A 10,457-nucleotide genomic window follows, 5' to 3' on the forward strand; every position below is an offset into this window, starting at 1 on the left:
AGCATTTGAGCTCCATACTATTTCAGAAATAATCCTTGACGTGGTTTAAACAGGATGGCGTTTTATCACAACCGAATTTAACTTTATCTCCGGTAGAATTCTGATCAGGCATTAGCTCCGCCTCCTCTTATTTATTTTTTTCAAGCTAAGGACCCAAAATCTGCGTTTCTCTAACAGGGCTGCAAAAGAGGGGTTTGAGCAATATGAGGCATGGCTACAATGGGTGATCTGTTTGGTATTTTGAAAAAAAAACGTCACAGACATGTTTTATATAGGTATGGCCCTACAATATATTTTTCAAATATAGCATGATAGGTCCACTTTAAATGAAACAACATTTTGTGGGTATCCTTTTGCTGAACGGTCTGTATAAAATTAATCGAAGCATCAGACTCAAAAAGATTTAGAGAATAACAGAATATTTCGAGTAAGGTAAAGATATAATAATATTTGTAAATCTGTGTCTCACCAGCCATGAACCTCACCGCCCGTCACTGATCCAGCACTACATGGCGAATGTGCTCTTGGACGGGTAGATACATGGTGGGATAGTATAGAAAAAAATAAACTTAAGGTCATTAAAAATATGTTATCATGTGCATGCTCATGAATATGGAAATGTACTTTAAAAAATCATTTATATCGCTAAATTGGAGCATTTAAATTGGAGGATTTTATATAGCATTTCCGAGTGCTCAAAGACGCTTTACATTACAGTATTGGTTGGCTGCATTGCATATTGTATGTTCTGAGTGGGTTGACAGATTAATAAGCAGACATGCTTATTATAACTGTATGCAGCTTTTCATACTTTGACCACTATACACTATATGCATCCTAACTGATCCTAACCCTAAAACAAGTACTTCCTGTTGTAAGGCGATATACGGCGTTCCGGGAAACCACACAATCCTCAGCGTCTGGTAAGGTGAAGGTCTTGACATTAAACAGACTAAATATGAAGGTGATCTGATTAACCTGCTGAGAGCTGTAAGCAAAGTCTAGCAACAATAATGTCCTTTGGCAGTATGACTATGATTGAAAATTGGCCTATAGATGTCTTCTCATCAAACATTTGAAGTTTTGAAAGGTTTTGACCACGTAGAGGCGAGTAACAGCAGTTTCTTGTTGGTGGTGAAGGATTGAACGCAGCCAAGCTGTAACACCCAGACACATAACTTTCACTATTAAGCTTTGTTAAAGCATATAGATCTGCACTTATTAAGAACAACAGATCAAGATTAAACCACAGATTCTAGACCATTTGGATTTAGACCACTTACAAACCAGTGCCAGTGTTGCCATGTTTCAGATACATGTGAGATGTTGGCAGTAAAAGACCCTCCCCACTTAACTTCTCATGGGTTTATTTAAATAACAAGAGAAAACTCAAAAAGCAGAAGAAATAAAAGATCTTTGTTTTCCCTTCTTTCCTTCCTTTAAATCATCACATTACACCTCAGATTTATCTGAGGACTAAAATATGGGAGAAAGATGTGATAAGTTAGTATTAACCTTTAAGGGTTCTAATGATTGCTTGTAGTCAGACTGCTGACAGACTGCAGAGCAATGTTAGTCTGAGATAAGAGCAGCTGATAGTCACAAGCCTCATCAATAAACGGAGATAAGACACAGGCCATTCTACTGAAATAACTGCAGATAACAGGGACATACATTTAAGGAAAGAGAAGTTGTGTTTGACATTTTTCAGTTTCATATTTACTTACTTTTATAAAAGAGTAATGTTTAGGTACAAGTTTACTCCCATGGTACTCAAAACATTTGTTTTAATCATGTTGATATGAGATTTTCTAGAGACAGACTTTCTCACAAGACAAAACGGTTGCAACTAACAGATTACTTCACATGTTTTATGCAAATATCAATACGTCTCCAGCTCACAGTTTGGCACACAGACAGAAGAAACAAAGTTAAAAAACAAACGTTGTCTTTATACATAAAACTACAGAGCTTAGAATTACAAAAAACATACTTTTCATAAAAATCTTATGTACAGCTGGCCTCCTATAAACACTGTTCTTCAGACACACTGCCAAATGCTAAGTTACCTTAGAGGCTTTTAGAGACTTAGTGTGAATACCTGTTTTAATCATTGAATTTATTTTTAAATTCTGAAAAGATATGAATCTGCAGTAGATTTATCAATTTTAAGAAAAATGTACACCCGTTAAGACATTTGAGACAAGAGCAGCTGCATGTGGAATGAGTTCATATACAAGGTTGTTATTGTTTTAAGAAACTCATCTGTGAATGTTGAGGTGTGTAAAGTGTTCACGTTGGTTCAGTGGTTCCCTACAACCTGCAGTCACCAAAGGCTCGTTGTTCAGAGGGGTGGGGGCTTCCTGTATGTCCGGACCCCCAACACAACTGCACATCCTCAAATCCAGAAGATCCGTTTCACTTTGTCGAAGGATGTCACTGAAGAAACAACTTCCCAGCCTTCAAAATGTGTTCTACTCCACCACAGCAGCGTTTTGACAAAGTACAATAAATCTTTTTTGAGCTTATAAAACCCTGGGTTTGTAAACTGATATTTAGTTCTGAAGCGGGAGGCAGTTTGAGAAATACTGCATAGTCCATTTCAGTGATTCAGCTTCCACTAAAGAGTCCATGAGAGGAGTAGGAGGGGGGGGAGCAGCAGAGAGAGGGGGGGCGCAAGGCCCCTGCAGGACGAAGAGCGATACCACTGCACCTCCTGAGAGTCATCTGGGAGAAGAAAGAAAAACAAACTCAAATTATTATCACCATTTTAACTTTCTGATTTGATCACTTCTTTACTCTGGTGTGAGTCTGCTTCACTCTGTATTTATCAGATAAACATTATGTGTTTAGTGTTGTTAATTATCTATACTGCATCTGTTCATTTTGCTGCAATTTTGCATTTCTTTTGTTTATTATTTATGGTCAGGTTAATTTGGCATTCTTTAGTTCCTGAGATACATTTGACTGGAAGGCACACCATGAGAAACACTGTATGACATGTGAGGCATGTACTAGTTAAACAAGAAAAATATAGAGCAAAAAGTTAAAACAAGAAAAATATAGAGATACACAGATGAATATGAGAGTCTTACTAAATACATGTGAACTCTTTGTAATTAGTAAGTGACCCATACTAAAACTCACACTCGTAGAAAGAGTCTGGATCCTTACCGATTGATCATATGATATTTGTTGTATTTTCCTATATACAAATATGACATGTGATTTATTACAACACATTGCAAAATGTTAATAAGCGTATGATTAATAAATATGCAGAAGGTCACACTGATCATTATTTCCAGAGATACATGTTGACTTTACAGGAGACTACATTTCCGTTTTCGGTTATATTAAGGTTCCAAACATCAACCAAAGAGAATCATTAAGCAGACAATTATTTGTTACCACCAATCCATTTAATTAACCACACTACTGAAGAGATGAAAAAAACGTGGTGTTCTTCCTTGGGTAGGGGTACCATCATCTTTTAGGGGCTTAGACCCCCTTTACACGAGAACGAAACGGCTTGTATCCGCATAGTTTCTCTTGCGTATAGCCCTATTATTTACACGAGGCCGTAACAAAACGATAGAAACGGACCCCACAAACGATAACGGGTCCCAAGGTGGATAGATTTGCAAACGAAACGCTCTGGGGGGGTCCAACGGCTCCGTGTAATCGCCTCTATACGATCATTTCCTGAAAAAATAACGATAGCCCCGCCTCTCCTGCTCACTGCTGTAGCATGGCCAGTAGCACTAGCAGTAGCTACTGCTAGTGCTACTGCTAGTACTACTGCTACTGACCATGCTACAGATGTTAGTGCAACATCTACAGCTCCTCTACCACAACCATCAGCAACAAGTGGACATGGAGAATTACATTAACTACTACATGTTGCTAAATCCACGCGGGGCATAAACAGAAGGGTAGCCATGGCAACCATGCTCCGGGGTCTTCTTCTGCTTTTGGTGTATTTTGTGGAGGAAGTTACAGCGCCACTTACAGTCCCGGCATATGTACTACAGCGTGTCCAGCGCTTTCGAGCGGTCTCGTGTGGAAGTACAGCGCCACTTACAGTCCCGGCATATGTACTACAGCGTTTCCAGCGTTCTCGTGTGAACAGACACGTTAAATTAAACGAATGCATGTGAACGGAATACTTTTTTGAAAACGCATACTGTGCATAAACGCAAACGTTCCCGTGTAAAGGCAGCCTTAGTTCCTCTACTTTATGGGATGTTTGTGTGCCAACATGCTGAGAGTTCTGCATAATAAAGCTTTGACATGTAAATGAGTAGTCAGGGCTGTTAAGATGCGTTCACACTTAGTGGGAGTTTTCTCTGAACACCTGGGGCATTTTCTGTTTTGGATAAAATGTGTGAACGACAGTTCTAGAGCAGCCTGACTGCGGGGTGTGGTCCACACCCATCAGGCCGTTCACCTGAAACACTGCAGAGCAGGGGAACTCCCAGCTGTCCCAGGAGGAGAGTCTCTGCCTGGGGACACGTGCTCCTGTGAGCACTGTGCATCACATTAATGCCCACTATATGAACTGTATCTTCTTCATTTTAATACTGAGTCCCACACAACCCTCCAAATGTTGCACATTGTTCACAAAAATGCCTCTTATAATACCTGCATGGCTTTCTCTTTTTCATACCAATACTGTATATATTTCATTTTATTCTATTTTATTTTTAAGGGTAGTTTGTCTTATTATACTGTATGTAGTTTTTGGGTATATCTTTATGTCATGAAAATATTTCTTTATATGTTAAAGGAGAGGGGTCATGCTTTTCCGGTTATTACCCGTCCCCTTGTGTGTTATGAAGGTTTTTATGCATGTAAACGGTGTGCAGAGTCACAACCCTCAAAGTACACCCTGTAGCGAGTAAAACTCTAACACAGAAAATACCTCCCCAAAACGCCTCGTTGGAGATACTCACTGCCGATTTGAGTCTTCCATTTCGTTCCGGGTACGGCATGATGTCAAGCGGTACCCGGAACGAAATGGACCAATCCCGAAGAGCCGTTACTTTAAGCCCCCGCTGATTGGTCCAAATTGACCGATCCACGGACTTCCTCACACACACACATCTGTGTGCAGGGAGCAGCTCAGCTGATTTCTCTCCTCCCTGGCTGCAGGCTGATAACAGACAGTTGGGATCGCGGTGATATTCTCTCTGCAGACCCATTCTCACAGCGTTTAGCAACCTTTTTCTTACTCAATATCAAGCCACACTTATTGTTTTTACTTCGGCTGTGACTTTGTGTGTGCTCAGGATGAGTTTGGCTGTGTTTGGCTGTGTATCGCTAAACAAGGAAACAACACCTCCACGGAGCTCAGCGCGATTCACACCGTCCCGACCAATCAGAGCACACTGTGCTCACAGGGAGGGTGGGGGCTGGAGCTATTGGAGCTACAACGAGCCGTTAAAGGCAGAGAGTGAAATTCAGTGAATACAAGTAGTATACAGAGATGCTGTATGAGAAACCAACGTGAGTTTGGAAAAATGCACAATATAAATCTATTTTAGTACACCTCAACAATGGAATTATGATCAGTGGAAATGGCCATGACACCTCTCCTTTAACATTATAAAAACAATTTTTAAATATTTCTTACAATTGATCTCTTTTAACTATTTATGTTGCACCATATACACCAAGGGAAATTCCCCATGTGTGTTTACCTACTTGGCAATAAACCGGTTTCTGATTCTGCCCCAAGTTTTTGTCTTTGCTGTGGGACATCCTAAAAACTCATGGTGTGGGGGGTGTAACTTACCGCAGTCTTTGTGGAAGACGTGGGGGAAGCAGTGCAGAGCGCCGTAACCACAGCGACAGTACGAGCAGCCCTTCTGAACCCACTCCCCGTGAGGGATGGCCCCGCAGCTCCTGCAGGCACACAGAACATTTAGAACAACATCTCTGTGAGGGGTGTGAGGGAGAGAGGGTGTGATGGGTGAGAGTGTGGTGTTTACCTGATGCGCTGGTCGTACTCACAGCTCCTCCCGGTGAAGAAGGGGGGGCAGGCGCAGAAGCTGCCCAGGATGCAGGTCCCTCCGTTTTTACAGCAGCTGCGGCTCTGCTCAGCGCCTGAGACGAAACACAACATTAGAGGAAACACAACTTTAGAGGAAACGCAGCACACTGCCCCACACCCCCACTACTGTAACCCTGCTGCCGTGTCCCACTTGCTGCACAAAACATTTTAAATCCAACTCAAATGGAAGCTTCCACATTCTACATTATTCTACTAGGATACCATCTAAAAGTGGTGTCATCTATGCTTTCCCCCCGCATTGTCTTTATAAATGTTTTCCACATTTACAAGCACACACAAAAACAAAAAAAAAGAAAGCAATGACAAAAACTAACTTACATGACATCACTGCTGAATTAGAACAAATGACCTACCAAAGACATTCTTTGACATGATAGCACTTAAATAAAGAATTACACTAAACGTAACGTACATTTAGGTAGACAATACAAATTATTGTATTAATACAAATAAAAGAGGATATTCTTCCTCTTTGTTCAGTTCTTTAGACATATTGTTTTCGTTTAAGGTTGTAAGTAAAAGAGAGGCCACTGTACCTCACATCAGCTTCTATAACAATGTGTTTAATTGTATTGTTAAATTACTTACTTTCTAAACACGTAATTATATTCTCCGGTAAAAAAAAAAGCTTTTTCATATTTCATTATTTCTATGGGTTTTAAATGGTTTCCACTCTCAGTGTGCTACTTTCTAGAGACCCCTCAGAGTGGCCGGGGGCCGCTGCAGGGCCCTCACACCTCAGCTTTAGCCTCTCAGTATCTGTGAGACAAACCAGTCTCCATCTGGCAGCACATTCCTGTCCTCTGCTTCTCATCAGCAGACAAACACAGAGAGTCAGAACCAACGTCTGAAAATAACAGGAACACACTAAAACTCACCAAACCCCCCCCCCCCGGTCAGTCTGTCCTATAGAGACTTTTTCTCAGGGACCGACTTCAATTTTACAAGAAGAATTTGTAAATGTTGTTTCCTATTTAATTAGCTGCATTAAAATAATATTATAATATTTTTTTATATACATTTAGTATATACAGTATGCTGCAGTTCTATTTTAGCCAATCGCCATGCATCTGTGTAACATATTAATGTTATGTTGAATTTAAAGATGTGAGAGGTTACAGTACTTATAAAGCCCTCTCACATCATGAGCTCCACCGCCACATTCCCCACGTCTTCAAACAGCCTGACTATTTGTTTCTTATTTTACGATCTGAAGTGGAGGGGATGTGTTTGTGGTTAGGGTTGCTGAGTGTGACTTACTTCCTGTGAGGCCGATGAAGGGCAGCACGGCGCTGGCGTCGCGGTGTTTACGGTCCCCACTGTTTGGGGAGCTCACCTGGGTAAACTGACCCAGGAACTCCTGGGGGGGCTGCTGGGATTTGACCACCACAGAAGAAGATGGTGATGCAGACAAGGGAGATGAAGGGGGGATCTGGCCTCTGATACACTCGTCTCCCTCGCAGTCTGAAATGATAAAACACAACAAGGTCACATCTTCATCAAAAACACTGATTGTAGTGGAAAAGGGGAGGGGGACTCGTGAACATCAGTATTTCAGTATTTATTTCGGTCTTGCCCCAATAAGAACAGATAATCCATACTGTATATCTGACTGTTTTTATGAGACCTGGTTGTTTTTCTGTTCATATAAATTGCATAACTACTTGGTGTGTAAATTAAAACAATTTTAAAGCATTTGCTTGAATTTTGCAATCCATAAAAAAATCTGAATTAGTTTATGTCAAAGGTGGAATAGCAAGAGAAAGCTTTTTTCAATTAAGAGCAGAGGTGGGAAGTACATTTACTATTCTGAGGTACGTGTACTTTACTTGAGTATTTCCATAATATGCATACACTTCTACTTCACTACATTTAGGGAAATAATATAATTTTTTCTCCACTGCATTTATTTATTACATTTAGCTTCTTTTAACAAATCGATCTCTAAACTCTTTACGTCACAAGAGTCCAATTATTTAAATATTCTACAAAAAGTCAATCAGCACTTTTTTTTGTCTACAACAGTAAAATGCTACATAATGCAACAATATTATCTACAAATGTAACATGAATAAATATAATGATATACGTACGATTACTTTTACACTCTTAGATGTTGTACTTTAACATAGATTAATACATCTTGAATGCAGGACTTTAACTTGTAATAGAGTATTTTGACAGTAATGTATTGGTACTTTTACTCAAGTAAGGCATCTAAATTCTTCAATTGTTCTTCCACCTCTGATTCAGAGGCACTGCGACAAGAGTTTCCGTAACAACAGACTTAAATCTCTTAAATGTTGATATGCATGGACTGTCTTTTAAAATTAATTTTAAAAAACTCGGATTGTTTCTCAAAATAAATTAGCAGCAATTTCGGAGTGTGTGATGAGGAGTGTGTGTGTGTGTGTTAGCGTGTGTGTGATGAATGAACATACCTGCAGCAGGTGGAGCAGCAGCACAGAGCAGACAGGTCGCAGCACACAGCAGCACCCTGAAACACCATAACATCATCATTATGAGACACTGAGACCGCGAGAACAGACAGTCAGTCACGTGGTGTACAGCCTTACCTGAGCAGCTGAGTCCATCCCATGTCCCTGCAGAGAGACAAACAAATCCACAAGACGACAAGTCTCCGCACACTAGCCCAGCCGGCTGAAGAACTCAGTAAATCCTCAGACAAAGATTACAGACATTTGCAAAACAAAAAAAAGTAGTTTGCTGATTCCTCGATCCGAAGGTTGAGTTTCCATGAAGCACTCGGAGTCATGAGAGGAACAGCTGAGATGAGGCTCGAATGCAGACAGGGACCTCTGCTCTCTCTGCTCACTCTCATAGGAGCCCGGAAGCCCCGCCCCCTCCCGCTCTCTGTTTCCGTCTGTCTGGTGCTCAGGTGGAATCAACAACAGCGATCTCAGCCAATGACAGCTCTGCATGCATCCCCTGGATATTATTTTATTAACTGCTTTCATCGCGACGCGATGTTTACAGAGAGAACAGCTGTGAGGTCCGTGCAGAAAGCAGAGCAGTGTGTAAAATATATACCACTCAGTATAACAGGCCGACATTACTCTCTTTATTTGTATGCTTTAATTTAGTAGATATCTACAAACAAAGAGTCGATATTTTTCTAAAACCATTTAGTGCTTCACATAAAAAATAAAATACACAACTGCTGTATCCTGATATGATATGCTTTAGGAGCTGTGTGTGTGTGTGTTGTACAGTGTGTAGGTGTGTGTGTGTGTGTGTGGTACAGTGTGTGGTACAGTGTGTGTGTGTGTGTGTGTGTGTGTGTGTGTGTGGTACAGTGTGTGTGTGTGTGTGTGTGTGTGTGTGTGTGCGCGTGTGGTACAGTGTGTGTATGTGTGTGCGTAGATGCGGTGGACAGTTGGTTTGGTGTCCTCTGCTTACTTTTAATACTTGTAAATAAAACTGTTGTGCTCATTGTAGCGACCAGAGAGAGAGATATCCTTTCTCTGATAGTGTTACGTTATTATGAGATTGCTCTCATACTTGTTTGTCCATCAGACAGAGGGCTGCTGTGCCTCCTGTCATCATTAACGGACGTCTCTTTAAAATGACCGCTCAGAGGAGAGGAGTTCTCATTTCTCTAAACGCCTGCTGCTTCCCCTCCTCTCTCCTCGGCTCCCCTCCTCGGCTCCTCCGCTCGCATCTCCTGTGGGCGGGACTAAGACACGAGGATAGGAGGCGAGGAGGGGAATTCGAGAAATGAGAAAGGTGTAGGAATACTCTGTTATAGTAAAAGTACTGCATTCAAAATGTTACTCAAGTAAAATTAGAAAAGTATTAGCATCAAAATATAGTTAAAGTATCAAAAGTAAAAGTAGTGATTGTGCAGATTGGTACATTTCAGAATAATATATATGATATGTTTTATAATGATTGATCATGAAAGTGTTCTCAAAGCTGGTAAAGGTGCAGCTAGTTTGAATGACTTTGTATACTGCAGGGTAGCTTGTGAATTTACTCCACGTGGAACTAAAGTCTGATTTAAGAGTTGAGTGGAGTAAAAGTACAATATTTACCTCTGAATTGTAGTGGGGTAGAAGTACAAAGCATGACATTGAAATAAAGTATACAAGTACCTCAACATTGTACTTAAGAACAGTATACTTGAGTAAATCTACTTGAGTAAATGTACACCACTTGTTCAGTAATGTCTCACAGCTCCTTTATTTACACATTGGTCTTTTATATTTGGACTCTGGTCTGTGGTTGTAACCCTTTTGGTCTTCTGTTTTGGTATTTAGCCTGTTTAAATGTGTCTCTGGTAGTTTGTATTGTAATGGTTTTCTTACACATTATTGTGTCTTGTACTGTTTTGAGCCACCACTTGTGAAATGGTGCATCT

General features: G+C 40.6%; 1 protein-coding gene across 1 annotated transcript; it reads right to left on the bottom strand.

Moving 5' to 3' along the window:
* Positions 1 to 1,770: 1,770 nt before the first annotated feature.
* tdgf1 (teratocarcinoma-derived growth factor 1) lies at positions 1,771 to 8,927 on the bottom strand. Its single transcript, XM_034133157.1, has 6 exons — positions 8,653 to 8,927; positions 8,518 to 8,573; positions 7,337 to 7,540; positions 5,994 to 6,108; positions 5,798 to 5,907; positions 1,771 to 2,727 (listed from the first exon to the last, which is right to left on the bottom strand). Exons 1-6 carry the CDS (start codon positions 8,673 to 8,675, stop codon positions 2,621 to 2,623), a joined length of 615 nt encoding a protein of 204 aa, XP_033989048.1. The 5' UTR covers positions 8,676 to 8,927; the 3' UTR covers positions 1,771 to 2,620.
* Between the last annotated feature and the right edge of the window lie 1,530 nt (positions 8,928 to 10,457).

Source organism: Trematomus bernacchii, unplaced genomic scaffold (assembly GCF_902827165.1).
Source record: "Trematomus bernacchii unplaced genomic scaffold, fTreBer1.1, whole genome shotgun sequence".
In the NCBI taxonomy this organism is placed as follows: Eukaryota; Metazoa; Chordata; class Actinopteri; order Perciformes; family Nototheniidae; genus Trematomus; species Trematomus bernacchii.